At 39.9% G+C, this 18,268-nt stretch overlaps 2 protein-coding genes across 5 annotated transcripts in view; both read left to right on the top strand.

Annotated features, from left to right (window-relative positions):
- The first annotated feature begins 2,592 nt into the window (after positions 1-2,592).
- On the top strand, positions 2,593-15,115 carry vps37a (VPS37A subunit of ESCRT-I). 2 transcript variants are annotated; one of them, XM_019876745.1, is made up of 12 exons: positions 2,593-3,057; positions 4,167-4,241; positions 6,424-6,541; positions 8,250-8,353; positions 9,015-9,237; positions 9,577-9,647; positions 9,753-9,880; positions 9,981-10,039; positions 10,124-10,192; positions 11,444-11,587; positions 12,481-12,569; positions 13,588-15,115. In XM_019876745.1, the coding sequence occupies exons 1-11, from the start codon at positions 2,948-2,950 to the stop codon at positions 12,559-12,561; spliced, it is 1,182 nt and encodes a 393-aa protein (XP_019732304.1). In that variant the 5' UTR covers positions 2,593-2,947; the 3' UTR covers positions 12,562-12,569; positions 13,588-15,115. The 2 variants fall into 2 exon arrangements, with proteins under 2 accessions (XP_019732304.1, XP_019732303.1); XM_019876744.1 differs by having other exon boundaries at positions 9,012-9,237.
- A 565-nt stretch (positions 15,116-15,680) lies between these two features.
- Positions 15,681-18,268, top strand: part of nsmce1 (NSE1 component of SMC5/6 complex) — a 3,374-nt gene continuing 786 nt past the window's right edge. Inside the window, exons 1-7 of one of the 3 annotated variants that reach the window (XM_019876746.1) lie at positions 15,681-15,826; positions 16,074-16,202; positions 16,418-16,539; positions 17,352-17,429; positions 17,566-17,709; positions 17,930-18,046; positions 18,153-18,268. In XM_019876746.1, the coding sequence (XP_019732305.1) occupies positions 16,097-16,202; positions 16,418-16,539; positions 17,352-17,429; positions 17,566-17,709; positions 17,930-18,046; positions 18,153-18,268 (683 nt within the window). In that variant the 5' untranslated portion in view covers positions 15,681-15,826; positions 16,074-16,096. The other 2 variants (XM_019876747.1, XM_019876748.1) reach the window with 2 other exon arrangements.

Below are 18,268 nucleotides of genomic sequence, written 5' to 3'. Positions count from 1 at the left end.
AAAATAGTACTGCCGTGAATGAGTTCCCGTCGTCGCACATTCTCCAATTAAGACTATACTTTCAGGGATCATTTCTATAGTTTTTGACTTGAGAAATGTGTTTCTAAAGTGATTGGTCTCGCCAACCACGATGATGAGGTGCGATATCCCTTCCTGAGCGTTAAGCTGGCTTCAATAGATGAGTTATTCATCTTCTTATTGCCCTTGATGATCGTTCTTTGCTCCCACTTGGAGCATGGAGGGAAGGGATATGGACAGAGTGGTTATTAAGATACTGTCATGAAAATACTCAATTGTCTCACGTTTATTCGATTGTGTAAATCCTTTAATTCCAAATGTAGTATAGATATAGGTTGATTAGTTCACTAAGCGGCAATCTTATTCCTTGCCATCAAGATTGTTAAACGATGCAAGATTAGTCGACCATGTTCCTCTCTTATATTTGTTGACGGACTAAATACTTCCACAAACGTACTCGCTCCAACTGCTTCGCGAACCGCGACACACCTTCACTTTATTTGAAATGACTGTTGGTAATTAAAACTGGCCGTCAGTTAAACCTCTACTGGTGAATGTATTAATAATGCTTTATGAAGCATATTTTCGTTTAGAAGTCTGCATACATTACTCAATACCATGTTCAATTTACAAATAAAGATTGATGACTCTGTATATTGTGTTACGGATCAGAGTGTCCGGGAGGGGGCTCGTTTTAAACTCTCAAAGCAGCCCACTTCAGTTCGCATTTAAATGGGATGTATAGTTTTGATGATCGTTCTTTGCTCCCACTTGGAGCATGGAGGGAAGGGATATGGACAGAGTGGTTATTAAGATACTGTCATGAAAATACTCAATTGTCTCACGTTTATTCAAAGATTGATGACTCTATATATTGACTCTGTATATTGATGACTCTGTATATTGTGTTACGGATCAGAGTGTCCGGGAGGGGGCTCGTTTTAAACTCTCAAAGCAGCCCACTTCAGTTCGCATTTAAATGGGATGTATAGTTTTAGCCTTATTCGTGTGTCAGTCTAAATAAAATAACTTACCATTGCCTCCAACATTGATGTTCATAACATATTTGACCAGAAATATAAACTGCAACCGACTGTGTTGACAAGATCACGATCAGTATTTTTTTTTTGTGGCCGATGTGTGATGATGTGCCGTAATTTAGTTGTCAACGGCGGTTTGTTTTATTTCTGTTTCCCAAGAGACCGGCCCGCAATTTTGTTGAGCAGCCCTCTGTCTCTGTGTGCCCTATGATTGGCTGGCAACCGGTTCAGGGTGTCCCCCGACTACTGTCCAAAGACACGCCCTGCAACCCTTGTGAGGATAAAGCGGACCAGAAAATGGATGCATGGAGTTTGCATTATTTAATTTGAACCATGACTCTGAAGAACTGAATTTGAAATGTGCAGTTTTAATTTCAATCCCTCACTGAAAATTCAATTCTGTATATATTTTTTTCACATTCAGTTTTGCAAATACAAATTAAAATCTTTTCCACAGAGATTCAGTTTGTTTTACTTTTCACATTCAGTTTACAAGGAAAAATTCCAATTTTTAATGCGCAAATTCAGTTCGTGTGATAAGGTCCGGGTACTTGAGGATGAGCAATCGATAGCAGAACTCAGATCTTCTCTTTGCCCAATCAGCAGCTTCGTTTTGAGCACGTGACACAACGCTCTGGGGGGTGGATATCTCATAAGGTGCTCTTAACCTTTAAAACAACCTTTGCGTACCAACTACCAAGCCATCGGTCAAAAGAGATGAAGGGGTGCTTCCTTTAAAGTTTAGGAAAGTACAGTGTCTATTTAGCAAGGTATCAAAACGAAGCCCCGAGTCAGTTCCTCTCGATTTCCGTTTTTTAAAACTACAACGCCGTGGCTGCATTGAACTCCATGCGTTAGGCATTACTGACATCTAGTGGTTGTAAAAGCGCACAGCACATATCGATCGACTGTGTGTGTGTGTGTGTGTGGGGGGGGGGGGGGGGGGGGGGGGGGGGGGCGTGTCAACAGCACCGGGTCCAAAGCACCTTTTAATCTGAAACCTAAATTGATAAATCAGGGATAGCCAGTAGAGTTTATTTCGATAAAAATACAAAAGAATGGTTATAAAAGCATGCCAACTCCAGCCCTTTATTTTGGTCATCCTGGCTAAAGTCATGTATGACTATGATATTTTTCAGATTGTTATTAATAAATAAATAAATAAAAGCATGACCTTAGGATATTTCTATTTCCAAATCTCCCTTTCAATTCATATATTTAAAAATTAAAATATGTATTGGTGTTAGATAATTTGCGATAGTATAGGGATGTTCACTTTTGTCCACATCGCACATGATTTATACTAGACGCATTTAGTTAGGGAAGGCTTCTTCCGAAAAAATAAAGCAGAAAGATATACTCTATTTTGCTCTGTAATGTGTGTTTATGTGGCGTGCAAGTATATGTGATGTAGAAAACCCAATACACATCAGATATTAGAAAAATAAAATAAAATAATGAAAATTAATTAACGAATGGTTTTCTTTATGTTCGTTGTATTTTGAAAGGACAAACGGGAAGTTACATCTTCACTGATTTGCTGTGACAAACCACGTAAAGAAGTTGCTTAAGCGTCGGTGTTGTTTTCCTTTAGCCTCAATTAGCTCACGTACCGGTGACGTTCATTTCACTCCTCAACGGGGAAAATGATTAAGGGGGAACACCCGATCGAATACATTTAATCAGGCACAACACCGCGTGCTGTCTGATTCTGTAGCGTTGCTCCTAACGCGTGTGTGGACAAAAACGGTTTGACAACGTTATTTACTAGCTAATGGGGTTAGCTACACGAAGCTCCATTTAGCGCTCGCAGTTCAGCCGTTTCGCTTGAGTTTACATCGGACGTTTGCATTCTATTACCAAGTTAAATCTTATTTGGTTTTGAAAGAATGAATTGGCTTTTCCCCATCTCAAAGGGTTCTGGACCTCACACGCCACTCAACAGTCTGCAACAACAAAGACAGCGACAGATTGAGTCTCTGAAAGCTGCTCATCCCAGGTAACGTTAATTGTAACCCGGACAAGTTGGTTGCTGAAAACTCTCATCCTTTCATTGTACAAGTTGTATGTGTTGAGTTATTTTAATCACAATGACATGCTAACTTTGTAGCTTCACAGAATACACGTGACTAAACTGCAATAGTCACCAAGTGAACATTTAATTACAGGAGAGGAACTACCTAGCATTGTTTACTTCTGATTAAAGATTAATTCGAAGTGATGTTAGGACAGGTGCAAATCATCTGTTGTTACGCGAACGTTTGGCAGTTTGTCTTGGTGCTAATACTTCCTGGTAGCTCAGTGGGTTTGCTAATCCAGTTGTCAACGGTGACTATGGCGAATTGGCCATGGCTATCTTTAGAGTTAACACGAGTTGTCGCTAGTCTGTCACGTCTTGCGATATCACTGCATGTCACGAGTGTTTTACAAAAGTGTATTTTGGAGTGTGTGTTTTCTTTTCTAGTCATGTTTCTAATAATCCGGCGTTGTTTACTGAGCAGATGTGATCGATACTGATTTCTGGTCAAAGTGCGCGCTCACAGCAGCGTGAATTCGGTGGTTTGGTTTCCATTTTGGTTGAAGCTGATTCAAATGATCAGGATCGTTTTGAGGTTCTTGCAAACCTTGTCGATGAGCTGAGCATTTGAATCAGATGTGTCAGAGGAGGGAAAAACCCAAAAGACGCTCGATGCCGACCCTCAAGGAGCAGAGTTTGAGATCCATCCTTCTGATTTTCAGTTAGTTTCAGAAGCCACTTTGGCTCATGTACTATAGGACCAGAATTATGCTGAATATTTACTTGAACATTTACGATGTACAGTGGTACCTCGAGTTTAAAGTTGTTGTCTCCCCGCCCCCCAATTGAAATGGCCCTTAAAAAACATGTTTTGTTGTTTGTTTCCATCAAGAAAAACACATGGCAATGCTAGAATTTCATCAAATTTTCCAAATTCTTGCTGCGGTGTACTGTACTCATGTCAAAGTGGACATTCAAACAAGATTCCCCATTGACAGCCTGTAATTTTCAGGAAATCTTGTCAAAATTGCCCCTGCAAATACCTACACCTTGACAGCTCTCAACTTGACTGGATTTTTGTCTCTCAACAGCATTGCAGAAATCCAGAAGGATGTGGAATACAGGATTCCGTTTACAGTCAACAACTCCACCCTCACTGTTAACATGTGAGTTCACATTTGCAGACTTAGTTGTAGACTTAAGCATGGTTTCACAGGCATATAAACTAAATAGGCCACACGAATTAGAAAAGGGAGTTTTTCTATGTCTAATACTGGCCTAGTAGTTTAGAGGTCCGTAGAGGTAAGAGCAGGGGTGGGCAATTATTTTCCCGGGAGGGGGCCAAATGAGAAGCAGAAAATATTGTGGAGGGCCGGGCAAAAAGTTAGAAATCTACTCCCGATTTAAATTTTTTTTCTACGTTGAAATGAGTTCATGACATTGTTTACAGAAGCAGATAAGAGTATATATTATTGTTAGATAATGAAAGTGCAGTTATTTTACAGAAAAATGATTTCTTCAGTGAAATTGTGCAAAACAATTCTAATTGTAACTCAATTGTAATTTGTAACTCTTTTTCAGTAAGATGAACACTACAACACTTTCTGATTTTAACTTTCCCATGAAGATAGCACAATGTCTTTGTATGCCAGTAATAATGTAACATAACTCACATTTTTTGTCCCAACTGCCAAACAATGTAGAAAAAATACAAGCAAGCATGTTTCAGTGTTTTGTTTTTTTTTCTTGTTCAGTAGAGATCAATCTAGCCCAGGGGTGGGCAAACTTTTTGGCTCGGGCGCCACATTGATTTCTAAATTTGACAGGTGGACCGGGTCAGCACAAGATACGGTACATATTAAAAAAAACTGCACGTTGACAGTCCATACCAAACATCAACAGAACAAAAGCATTAAAGTATTACCATACTTTTTTTTTAATGAGAACAGTGAAACAACTGTGGTATATGTCCTGGATGAACGTCCAAGTATGTTAACAACATACAAGTGTGACAACACAAGCAACAAAGTGCAACTATATATTGCCCAAAAACTGCAGCATACAGTACACGTATATGACAAAATATAACAAAGTTAGGACTATTTGTTACAAAATGAGACGAGTAAAAGACCTGGTGGCTTTCTTTCCACTCACTCACTGTCTCAAACTAGACCTCCCCTCGATCACCATACAAGACAGCGTTGCTCAGCTGATCTCGTGCAACGAACTTTTGAACCCAGCCACGGGACGCTTCGAAGTCTTCGATGCCCATAGCGCTATTGAACTCGATTGCTCTCTTATTAGCGGTCCAGTTTGCGGAAAGTTTTTAGCACAATAACAGTCAAACCATTCCATGAAATGTTTATTTACTCGACTGTCCGTTGAGCCGCATGCAATTCACTCTGAGCATGGAAACACACAGAATCGGACTGAGCAAGAATCGCTTCCTCGTTTTTCAAAGTCTCGTAGATTTGAGTCTTTCATACTACAAGCGTCTCCTGAATGTTTCGAACTTTGTAACCCGCTTCGTTTAATTAGATACACTTCACTTTCTCTTCCGCGGCCATTACTGTTCCCCTTCGTTTGGATGCCATGATCTACAGGATGTAAAAATGTTCGCAATTCCAGTAAAACTCACTGCAATAAAGAGTCACTTGCATGTCGTCGTTTTGGATCCAATGATTGAAAATAGCGGCGCGGACACACTTATTCCGTCGTATCGAGCGGAGTTACTTGAGTGAGCGGAGTTACTTGAGTGAGCGCTACTACTGCGGTCTTCCATATCGTCTCCCCCTCCCTCTCTGTGCTCTGCAACTTCAAGTAACTGCGCCACCTGGCGTTGAAATGTCTGTCATTACAAGTCCAAATGAAATGAATGCAATCATTTACATCGAACCTTAAATTGTGTACTGTACCAACCTTCGGCGGGCCGAATTAAAAAGACCAACGGGCCGGATTCGGCCTGCGGGACGTAGTTTGCCGAGGTCTCGGTAAGAGGCTCGATTGATGATAATATTTAACACTTCAAACAGTTTTGAAATTCCATAGACAGCACATTACCTCTTGCATTGATTTTTTTGTACATGAAATACAGAAAAAGTCTGTGAACAAATGGAACAACTTGAGAGACAAGTCTTGTTCTTTCACAGGCTAATTGTTTGGTTCGGCCTCATTAGTATCAGTCACCAATGTAGTCATGCTAGAATGCTTGTGACAGACGTTACCTCAAACACTGTTCACATATAAACTATTGTAATAGCTTATTATAGTATTGATGTCTAATTTAGAGAGAGGTCTATAAAGTTTAATCAAGGGTCAAACTGAGACTGTCACACTCTTTGCCTCCAGTCTTCTGCCACCTCAGTTCCCTCAAGAGAAGCCAGTGGTTAGCATCTACCCTCCTGTTGGTCACCATCTTGTCGACAGCAATAATGGCACTTTGATCACAAGCCCCCTCATCACTAATGTAAGTATAAGCCCCCTCATCACTAATGTAAGTATTGCTGGGACATTTGCAAATGGTAAAACTATCGTGAAGGGATTTAGCTCTGAATTTGATCCCTATTAAAACTGCAATAGTATAAGAAGTAGAGTTATAGTTGTCCCGATCTGAGCACATGATCAGAAATTGGGGTGGATCACATAATTATCATCGCTATTGGCTGAAAAAGACTGTTTTTCAAAAGTCTTCTTAATTTTAAAGGTCACAAAGCGTCATTGCCGAGATATTGCCAAAATGGCACAACAATCGCTTCGGCGGAGAAAAAAAAAAATAGTGTGTTTCCGGTAACGCGACTGACCGAGAATTTATACGTCGAAAATGCCGACTGTAAAGTTTTTTTTTTTTTCTCAAACAACCCTCTACATTTTTGCGTAGAGGGTTTACATCGGTGCAAACTCTCGCGATATTCACGTTGAGCGCGTGCGTCGTTTGCCCTGTCGTCTGTCAACAACATTGAATCATGGCAGTGGCCGCGATCTCCGAGGACAGTTTAAACCACGTTTTCTGTGTTACAGTCGCATGCTCGCACTGTAATGTAAAGAAAATAGCATCCATTGATGTATCGAAAAAATTCAGCGAACTATTTGATGAACACCACGGGCCTAGTATTAACCACGTGAAAATAGCAGTGTCAATGTGCCAACGGTGAATTCTATGACATTGATGATATGGCAAAGTGGCAAAGCTGAAATAATTCTCCTTGTTACCAGCAAGTTGTGTCTCGTGTGCCAAAGCGATACTAACAGGTTTTGAGTTCTGAAACAGTCAGAAAGTTTTATGTTTTATGGTTATTTTGTTTAAATTTTTGATGAAAAAAAAAAAAGATAAACGTTGTCCTACCTACTTGCTACATGCTTAAATTTCATGTTACCTGAAACACACTATCTTTTTTGTTTGGCCTTAGTTTTACATGGAGTGAAAGAGAAATCCACCGAAATGATTGCCATTGATTCAAGCTGCAACTTATTAAGCCTGGCATTACAGCACCCACTTGTTCAGGGGCTGACCCTATGATTTTGGTGGCCCGAAACAAGATTTTATATGTGGCCCCAAAACACTTACACCGCAGCTGCGAAATCATGCACACTGTTCATAATCAGATGACGAGCATACACTCCTTCATTCACTCTGGCCATTCGGAAACTCACAGAGGCGGGCAATTTACAAAGTTTTGCCAGTTTGTCATTCATCATCAATCACCCGTCCATCATTGTCAGTCCGTCATTTTTTCAAACCGAACCAAACTCTAATCGTAAGTAGAGCAGTCCGTTATGTTATTTAAACAGCGCTTCTGTCAGTAAAATTAAACAGTCTTGACAGTCCGTCTATTGTCAGTCCATCATTCCCCAAGGTGTCATTTCCGCAGAGCACGGGCTGGCCCTGCAACTGTTCATATGTGGACTACAAAAGAAGACCACACGTTCGTTCACTAGCATTGCAGCATGAGTTGACAAAAGAAAAGAGTAGCAAAAAAGGCGCTGTCAGCTGACATTACTTCTAGGCGACACATTGTAGTTTTCTTGCTACACTGTAGTAAGAAAACTATTACTACCCAAATGACCAATACAGCAACAGATGGGATGCTATCAGAAACGTGAAGCTGACGTCTCAGGACAGAGATAATGGATGGCATTAGTTCATCATACAGTTCTTAACATCCTTTTTGTTGTAGTTTGGCATGCATTCAGACCTGGGTAAGGTAATTCAAAGTCTGCTGGATGAGTTCTGGAAGAGCCCTCCCGCCCTGATGTCCACTGGCACGTCTGGCTTTCCATAGTGAGTTGGTTTTATATCTATGCACCACGTATTAAAAAAAAAAAAAAAATCACTGCAGCTTTTATACAGAATGAAAAGCAAATGTACACAATGCATATGACTTTGAGGTCTCCCTAACGTATTGTAGTTTTAGAAATTTTGAGCAAAATCACTAAAACCTCGAACGGACCCTGACAAACTCCAACGCGAACACACAATAACACAAACACACATTTTGCTACTGTCGCCAACAGTCACATTTGTTCGCCTCTCAGTGGCATAGGGGATTTAAGGATGATAAGTAACTAGCTTAGCACATTTCCCTGACCAATAAATTCCAAACGGTCAGGTGAGAGGCTTCATCATGCTATAGTTATGATAACCTGCCATTTCTCAGAAACACATATGGCCTACTGATTCCAAAAGCCTGTTAACTTAAAAGAAAGTATGCTTTCAAATTCTCGTTTGCCAACATTGAAGTCGAAAAGACTTTGTCGCACAGATTGTTTCAACGCAGGCTTGGGTTTATACAGTATGTATAATGCATGTGTACAAGTAAACGGTTGCATTAATTGAGATACAAATGAAGATAATAGTTTGTATAGACAACTTAAGTAAACTATATATTTTTAGATGAAAATAATGTGAGTAACATATTGGTATTTGATCTAACCAACAGCAGTATGTACAAGCCATCCAGTATCCCTCCTTACCCGACTCAGGGTTACCACTTTGGTTCTCGACATGTTGGGCAAAGTCAGACGCCACCTCTAGCACCGGCTCCCTCTGGAGTTGGACCGGTGCTTCATCCTGCAGTTGATGCTGTCCATGGGTCCCCTCGAGGTCCAACACCTTATGGTCTCATTACTGACCTGCCATTGCCCGTACCCGTTGGAGACGTACAGGTAAATTGATGAAGAATGCCTCAAGATGTTCATTTGTTCTCCTGTTTGAAAGCACTTCTTGGGATTTAGGGTAGTTTGCTTCGGTTTCACCGAGAGAAGGTTGTAAATAAAATTGTAATTAATTTAGCCCCTAAAAATCCCCAAATTAGCCACACCTTTGTCTGTGTTGCATGGTTCAAAAGTATGTGAAAAACGTAGCAAGTTATAGTCTGGAAATTGCTGTGCACAATCTAGCAGTAGAGCTGGATCATTGATAACATTTTTGAGTGACTTTTTTTAGAGGTTGGCTTTCACTTAAGTATTTGCATTCTCATCCATTCTCATCATTTGTCTTTTCAGGCTGGCCTAAATGGACATATGTATAAGATGCCTGAGATTCCCGAGTCTTTTCCTGAACTCTCTGACTTGAAGTAATTTATCCTCAAGAGTTAAGACATTATTCAAGTACGTTTGTGTGAGCGAAATTGAAGAATATATTCTTTTTCTTTTGTTGTCTTTGCTGCGCCTTGCCCCAGTCCAACTCAACTATCTGACATGTCAGAAAATGAGGATGTTTTACTGAGATTCTTCATGACGCTGCCACAGCTCCAACAAGTCACAAGTGATAAAGAGGAACTGGTCACTAACATTGTGGATATGGCAAGTATGTTCCTCTTCCAACTTTGGACTTTATCTGCTCAGCCAGGCTGGTTAGAGAAGCTCAGATCACTTGGGGAAAACCTGTGTATCTCATTTTTTCCCAGAAAGAAATCTGCAGATGGAACCACAGCTGGAAGGGAAAAGACAAGAAATTATCTACAAGGTTTGATATTATTATTCCAAATAGATTAACTCAAAATGCTCCAATTGTTTATGTTTTCTATCACATTCCCTCTCGTGTGTTCAGTTTGAACAGTTGACTCAACTGAAGTTTGCCTTTGAGACAAAGATGCAGAGACAACATGATCTGAGTGAGGTAAACCTCATTGTGTGACTTTCGCTACATTGCAACATGGGTTTAGATTGAATCAAGCAAAGCCAGTTTGATGTAAAATAAATTAAACTTAAACCATAGACATTAATTAAATGTATGTCCAGTGTGCTATTGTCACTACAAAAAAATATCTACAAGTTTTAATTGAAAATATTTTTAGAATAGAATACCTAAAACACAGACTGCTGGACATTTAATGAGGTGAGGTTCCCAGGCTTACATAATTGCACACTGCTCTCACCCTCTCAGCGCTCAGCAAATGTATACAGCGAATCAAAAAAATTTAATCTGAGCTGTATTGGTGTTTTGCATTTTTATATTCATTTCATTTGAGGAAAGTGAATTTAAGTGAATTTGGCACGTGGCTGACAGAGCATGGAAGAAAACTGTGTCAAAACAACACAGAAAATGGTGCAAGTATGGAGCAATTCAGATTAACATGCACCCCACGTCATGTAATAATTGTCACACGGACGATGCTCTCTACAGAAGCCGCCCACTAACGTAGCATCTTTACAGTAGTATTAATGTTAATGTATATTCCTAACATTACATCCCTGCAGATGGTTACTGTTGTGGCTTGTTTATTAGCATGGTGACAAGTACAGTATAGTGAAACACTAGCCTGTTACATCTGCGTTGTTCAATATAGTTAAAAAAAAAGACATGTCAAAACAAGCAAAAATATCCATCCATCCATTACCTGAACCAGTTAAATAATTGGCAGATATATGTTTGACAACACGTCATTTGGAGACGTGGCGTTGTCCAATGTTTTTGCTGTCCATCTCACCAATCACTAAATAACTGAATGAGGAAAAAGAACCCCGATGATTGAATGAGAATATCCCTGCCCAAGCGAAGTGTATTACCTCAAACCTACTGTACGTATGAATTGTCGGCGGCCAATTTTTGTTCACTTTCCGTCATCAATGCACAAGCCGCGAATGAGCACACTTTGGCTCGTCATTTGGATGCCTAAGGCAATCATAGTCAGAGTTCCCCCACCTCCCTGTACTTTTGCACATTTTTAACAAAATGTGAGTTTTTTAATATATGCCACTATGTCCTGCTTTTTAAATGTGTTACAATAATGTGACAGTTTACGGAACCATCGAAGACTTTGAATATAAATGTTTTGCATCAACTAAAGAGCATGAATTTGAGAGAAAAATCACTTCCAGTATTTGTACAAATGAAGGAAGCTAATTTAATTTCTTTCCCCCATTACAGAGCTGTAGTCTGAGTTCTCTTCAGGCTCGGTTAAAGGTTGCAGCTCATCAAGCTGAGGAGGACTCTGAAGCGACCGCTGAAAACTTTTTAGAGGGACGCACTGACATAGATGAATTCCTGACCGGCTTCATGGAAAAGAGAACGGTGAGCTAGTGACTCGTAATAAAAGCCACTGCGGGCCATATTCTCCCATGTGCGTAAGAGGGAAAAGTAAGCACTGTTATGGCTGCCCGAATTCTCCCATCCATCTAAGTCTGTCATTGGCACACCTTCATGCCAGAGATGCACTCTGAAGCAACCCTACACTGTGGGGGTTCCCCGTCAAATAAGGGCCTTGCTCACATTCTGCCGTCGATATTTCCACTTTTTCTCTTTTAAGTGCTTAAAATGGTATAGCAAGTTAAGTGTTCTTGTGAAGTGCCAGTTATCATTCAAGGTACATATGCAAACCCAATTCGAATGAATTTGTGTGTCTTATCTTTTGTTGTTATAACTGTGTGCCGGTCATCAAATTATGTATGTGTGAGAATGTGACTCGTCTGGTCCGTGGCACAAGGAAGTTTGTGCTCCATTGATCTGTAGAATGACAAGACAGTTTTTATTGATGGACCACCAAACATGCATTCAGGTGCAAATTGATTTTATTGGATATATTTCCGAGGGAAAAAAACCCACATGGTTTCCTTCAAAGTGTCATTGTATTAGCCGCAGTGGGGTGCACTTCTCACGTGGCGGATGACACATCCGCTACGTAAGGCTTTTTCACATTTAGCATCTGCTAAAATTTACGAAATGCATTTCAGTGTCATTCAGAAGTTTCAGTCAAACTTGATGCCCTATAATTTGCAGCCAACCTCAGAATTCAAAAGAATTGCACCTGCTCTGTGTTTTTGCTTGTATTCCCTGAGTAAGCATCGTGGATGTGTCAGCATTCTGGACAAGAGAATGCGTGCAAATGAAAACTGCGCAAGCCCAAGACTCGTGGGTGAACAGGAGAATATAAGAAATATATTGATTGCCGTTTTGTTACTGCACAGCTTTGCCACAGCAGAAGGGCGAAAGAGGAGAAGTTGCAACAGTCCTTCCACACACATGAACAGTTTCCTACCACCCACTAGAACACAAGGTACGCCAACAGTGATCTCATTAGAATTTTATGCAGGAAAACACGAGGGCTTGTTTTAATTCTTGTGTAAATTATAGAGATTCACTGTTTTCCACAGACATTTTTGTGGTCAAAATGTGACATACTCATATTGTGTTTTGGCCAATGGATCTCTTTATTAATCTCCTTCCTTTGCCGTCACTAAAGTTGAATGTTTATGTTAGCGGTGTCAAGTGGAGTAATATTGCACTTTATAATCTGGCTGTAGAACTGCTTAAAAAAAAAGATTAAAAAAATGAAGAAAAAAAAATTATGCTGCCTCTTATGTAAAGCAGAACTCTTACCTACCGTAATTTATTGAGTAATGCATTTTTTAATACATTGGTTTAGAGGGAAAAAACCCCCCAACAAAAACGTATAGACCTATATCAGTACCTACGCGTTGTGAAAAGGTGCACTTTGATTCAAGCATGTTAGCACAGACTTCTGTGGGCTTTTGAGGGTTGACAGCCGAAACTGTGAGCAAGGTAAGAGAACTTCTCTTGACACACACACAAAAATGCGTCTGGCATGAGAAATACACAATCTATCAAATTACCATGCAGATAAATACTTCCAATTTTGGAGCATGGATGCCTCCAAATTGGGAGAAGCACAAAGTACACGAGGGCAAAAGAAATTCAGCTTTTGAAGGTCGTTTCTGTTTGGGAGGGTGCATAATATTCGTGTGTGTGTGTGTGTGTGTGTGTGTGTGTGTGTGTGTGTGTGTGTGTGTGTGTGTGTGTGTGTGTGTGTGTGTGTGTGTGTGTCATTTTACAGTACCGTAATAACATGGAACCTGATTGCTCTATTAAAATACTTCCTTTTTAAGTACAAAATATACGAGTATTACTTATCGTAGGATGTCTGATGGGAATCATGATAGCTATCCACAGCCGTGCGTTTCTTGTGACAAGTACATGTACTGTACTGTATTTTAACTGACGTTTATACCAGTGACAGCTGGCACGCTTATTTTCACTCCATGATTTCTTCTCAGGTTTAGCGTTCTCTCAGTCAACTGCTGCCAACCAAAACTATGAAGACACAAGATGAGCACCCTGGGTCTACATTGGGCACATTTAAATCCAGCAAGCCCAGAAGGCCCTTTTTCTGACATCTTAGCTCGAAAACTAAAGTCTGACAACATGAGAGGAGCACACAGACTTGGAGATCATCACAGAAGCGCAGGAGTGGTACATGCTTTGAGGTCTCTTGACAAATTATTGAAGTTGAATCATGTTTTGAGTTCTTGTGATTGCACATACTGTAGGGTGCTTGATTAGTGGTGAGTGGGTAAATGCTTTTGGAAGAAAGTGCAAAATATCATTTGACAGTATTACCGGGGATATTCGCTTATACAGTACTTGTTTTCAATGAAGCAAAAAAAAAAAAAGCCACAATCCTTATGGGGGGGGGGGGGTAGCAGAGGTCAATGATCACTTCTTTCACTGTTTCCTGAGGGGGGGGGGAGCAATGCCAATATGATTGTCCCATAACCTGACGGTTTTCTTTCCTTTGATTGAATTGATTAAATTAGGAACTTAACACAGACAAACAAGATCAAGATCATGTCGTGATCGTTTCTGGAATTGAAATTGTATCTTCAGAAAGACAAACATTGCTCAACGGTCTCTTGGCAACCGGTCCAGCCTTTACCAAGCCTCTCACTCACTCGATTGGCACAATTGCCCCGCAACACAGATGAAGATGCGCACTAATCAAGACAAGCATTATTGAAAATGGATGGACAGAAAGGCAAACCAAAAGTGTTCCCTCAACATGAACAATGTGATAAAACACTAAGGCATCGCTCTGATTACACTAATGATTTATTTACTGTATGTGGCTAATTTATTTCTTCAAGTTAATGCAAGCCTCTTTTGAGCAGTTGTTGCTGTAGGTCATGCTGCTGAATGCTGTTGGTAAGGGCTGTATTCAATGATGCAGAGAGGATGACATGTTCCAATGTGCCCGCACAACCCAAATGCAGATTGGGTTGATTGGTAACTTTAATGTGCCCCCACGATCTGTGTGTGTCATGTTTAGGTGAAATGTGTGTGCTTCACTGGTGTCATTACGAGTGTCATACTATACGATTCAGCCATTTCTTGCTCATGTTGAACCAATTTTCAGTTGTGCACATTATTCAACCATTTAGACATTTTGTTTACTCTGATTTATGTCACATCAGAGTACTTTAATCCATATGAGCAGGTTAAATCAGAATTTTGCCTTTGGGTTTTTACACTGGTGAATGGACATCACTGACTTTTACTTCTCAATGGTGGACAGAATTCACCCCTGGACAGTTGGAGGCTATTGAACTGAGAATCTGTGGGATAATGTTGAGGATGATTTGTTGAAATTGGATGATTTGTTCAAATGCTGCAGTTAAAAGTCAGTGACATTGAAAACTGTATTGAAATGTTTATAATAGACTATATTGCAATCAAAGATTTGGACACCTTGTATTATAGGTTCTTATTTAATTTGTTAGGCTATTAAAGCATTTACAATTACCATCATTTTGATTTAATTAATTACTGCAATACATTTACATACCTTGGGTGGAGAACACACTGTGGGCATTGGAATTATAGAAGAGGAGGACTATTGATCAGTGAGCAACAAAGTTACAGACCAGAGATAGCCCACAAACCCCAATTCCGATGAAGTTGGATAATTGTGTAAAACAAGTTTTTATTTATTTATTTTTTATTTTTTGCGATTAACTCATTTTTAATCTGGTGCCTGCAACATATTCTCTCAACTAATGGCTTTCGGACTTTGTGCTGATAAATCAGATGGTCCTTTTCCTCTTCAGACAGGAGAACATGGTGCTCATGATTTCCCAAAACAATTTGAAATGTGGATTCATCAGACTATAGCACATTTTTCCACTTTCCGTCAGATCATCTCTATGAGTTTGGGACCAGAGAAGATGGCCTCTGGCGTTCTTGAATGTTGTTGATACAGTTGGTAGAAAAAAATAATGTGAACGTGATATTGATTTTTTTTTCCTGGTGTGGTAGCAATAGGCTCCCGTAGTAGACCTTGTGGTTTTAATACAGGCTACAGAAATCATTGCAAATGAATGGCGTGCGCCGCATTGACGAATTGCACAATTCTACTCCGGAACAGCAGGCGGCGTCATTAAGAAATTTGTTGCAACTGCAGCCGTGGAGTCAAAGTTGAGAGCGAAAGAGCGCGGAAGTCGAGGAGTTGATTTCAATCTGGTAATGTTTTTTTTCTTCTTAAAAATGACGTAATGTTTTGAGAACGCCGACTGTAGCAACATAATTGAATTTTAATGTCATTTAAAAAACTCGACTAGTGCCATGAATAACATTACTTGATGGAGCTGGCGTTTTCACCGGAAAAAAAGCTACTAATTCTCGATGGAATTGTAAACTAGTTTGAATTAACATCATTGGACATGTAACTGCAAAAAGATTCGAAATTACGTGACAGTGTTTTCCCTAGAATTTCAAGAGCGGCGCCACCAGATGGACGACAGTCACAGAAGATTCTTGCAGGGGCTGATGCGCAGCGGCATTGTTGATGAACCACGTGCCAAGCAACTCCATCGCAATTGTTGCAATGTACACAACAGTGAGTTACTGCGCAAATTTACTTTGCTTACACATGATGGCAGTGGTGACCTTTCCATACGTTACTCTTACTATAAACTCTCTACCGATCTAAAGAGGCTTGCACGATCCAGCAAAATCAGTGTCCCTCCGTGAAAAATCAAACCATGGGGATACGTTTAATTTCGAAAGGTTGATAACACGTGGAGCTTAATGTTGTTTTTGCTTCATTTACAGCTTTTTACTCCCCAGACCACCTTGATGACTATATCAATACCATCAACTCTAATCTGGAGCCCATGTTCATGCAGATTAGAAAAGGAATGTGTGAAAATAGTGGTGTGCAGCACTATGCTTTGGTAAGTGATGTTTATCGCAGCATCAACCTAATGTTGTCTATCATCTTTTCCAACCTCGTGTAAGAGTAATGTATCTGTGAATAAAGCAGAGCTTTTCAGATCACAAACTACTGTAACTTCATCCATAAGAAATGCTCTAGATGAGTTCCAGGCTCAATCTGTCAGTATCATCCTGTTTATGTTTACAAATTTTGCAATACAAGGTTTCTGTGCAGCTGTAAGAAGTCTATTTGAGTTCACATAAAGGAAGCTTTGGTTATACAGGTACTTGACTCATTCGAAGGTCCAAAAATGCCGCAGACACAATTAGTAATTTAACATGTCCTTTGTAACAAATGTGACTAACTTGTGTTTATCTTTTAGGATGGACATGCATCTCAAAACAGTAAAATAGACCCAAGACTTTAGTTTTTAGGTCATTGGTCAATATTGATTTTCTTTTTGAATCCCCAAATTTATCTTGAAAGTTTTTTTTTTCCTTTACCGATGATTAGCAGTCAAGGAGGCCGACAACAGATATTTGGAGCTGATATTCGTTTCCCATAAAAAGACAAATAGTTTTTATGTCAAGGATTTGAATTCAAGCAGGTTTATTAAAGAGCTTTTAAGATTTGCAAAATGTTAAAGGCTTTTTTCTTTTCATCTTGGACAAGAGACATTTGTTTTCAAATTCTAACAAAAAGTGCAGGGGGCTCCCAGGCTCAATTAAGCCGTAATTCATGGATGTTTGAGCGGGAACGTTGTTGTTGTTGTTGTATATAACATAATCTTACTGGATTGTTAATATTTACCATGATTTGATTGCTGTCCAGGTTAACATGATTGAAACGGATGTCACCAGAATGACATCTGACTACGCCGATCATGAACTGGAGATTTTCCGGAAAATAGTGCGTTCAGTCATGTACACTAATGTCGTTGGGTATTTTCCTGCAATACATTTGACCAATTTTAACCATAGCAACAGAAAGATTAACAAACCCACTTATGAGCGTTTGTTGACAAGTGTGCACTATTCATATTAAGATGGACCTGGTCTTGAACTCGGACACTGGCACGGCCTACTCCACTGAAATACTCAATTGCGCCAACACGCTGACCAAAAAAACAAAGAAGAAAGACACGGAACAGCTGCTAAATCGACTTGTGCGAGACAATTGGCTCACTGAGGTAAGAAATCCACCTATTCGAACGGGAACTCTTGCTCTTTACACTGTTTTTTTTTTAAATAGCAGAATATGGTATTGCGTGAGCAGTTGCCTTTCTAAAGGCATCCATTTTGTTGCAGTTCATGTTTTGCCTTTTGATTCATCTTTGCAATACATTTGTGTTAATCATGTTAAAGAATAGAAATACACTTTTTGGGGGGGATTCTTTTTTTTCTGTGCAGAAAGAGGGTGAATACTGCTTGTCCACCAGATGTATCATCGAGATGGAGCAATACATTCGCACCATGTATCAAGACCAGGTCAAAGTGTGCCGCATCTGTCACAACATTGTCTTCCAGGTACACTCCAAACAAATAACATCACCGACTAAAACTCTTTTCAACTGATCTTGATACTTTTGTGTCGAACCACCAAGTAAACAATTCCTTTAATTTAATATTTCAGGGCCAAATCTGTGAGAATCCAACTTGTGGCATAAAAATACACAACCCGTGTGTGGTGAGATTCTTCCAAGGAGCGACGGAACCTCGTTGCCCTGCTTGCAATGACATTTGGCCTCA

The sequence above is a fragment of the Hippocampus comes genome, unplaced genomic scaffold (assembly GCF_001891065.2).
Source record: "Hippocampus comes isolate QL1 unplaced genomic scaffold, H_comes_QL1_v1.1 scaffold51, whole genome shotgun sequence".
NCBI classification, from domain to species: Eukaryota; Metazoa; Chordata; class Actinopteri; order Syngnathiformes; family Syngnathidae; genus Hippocampus; species Hippocampus comes.
The sequence above is the reverse complement of the archived record's forward strand: the minus strand, read 5'-3'. Positions and strand labels throughout refer to the sequence as shown.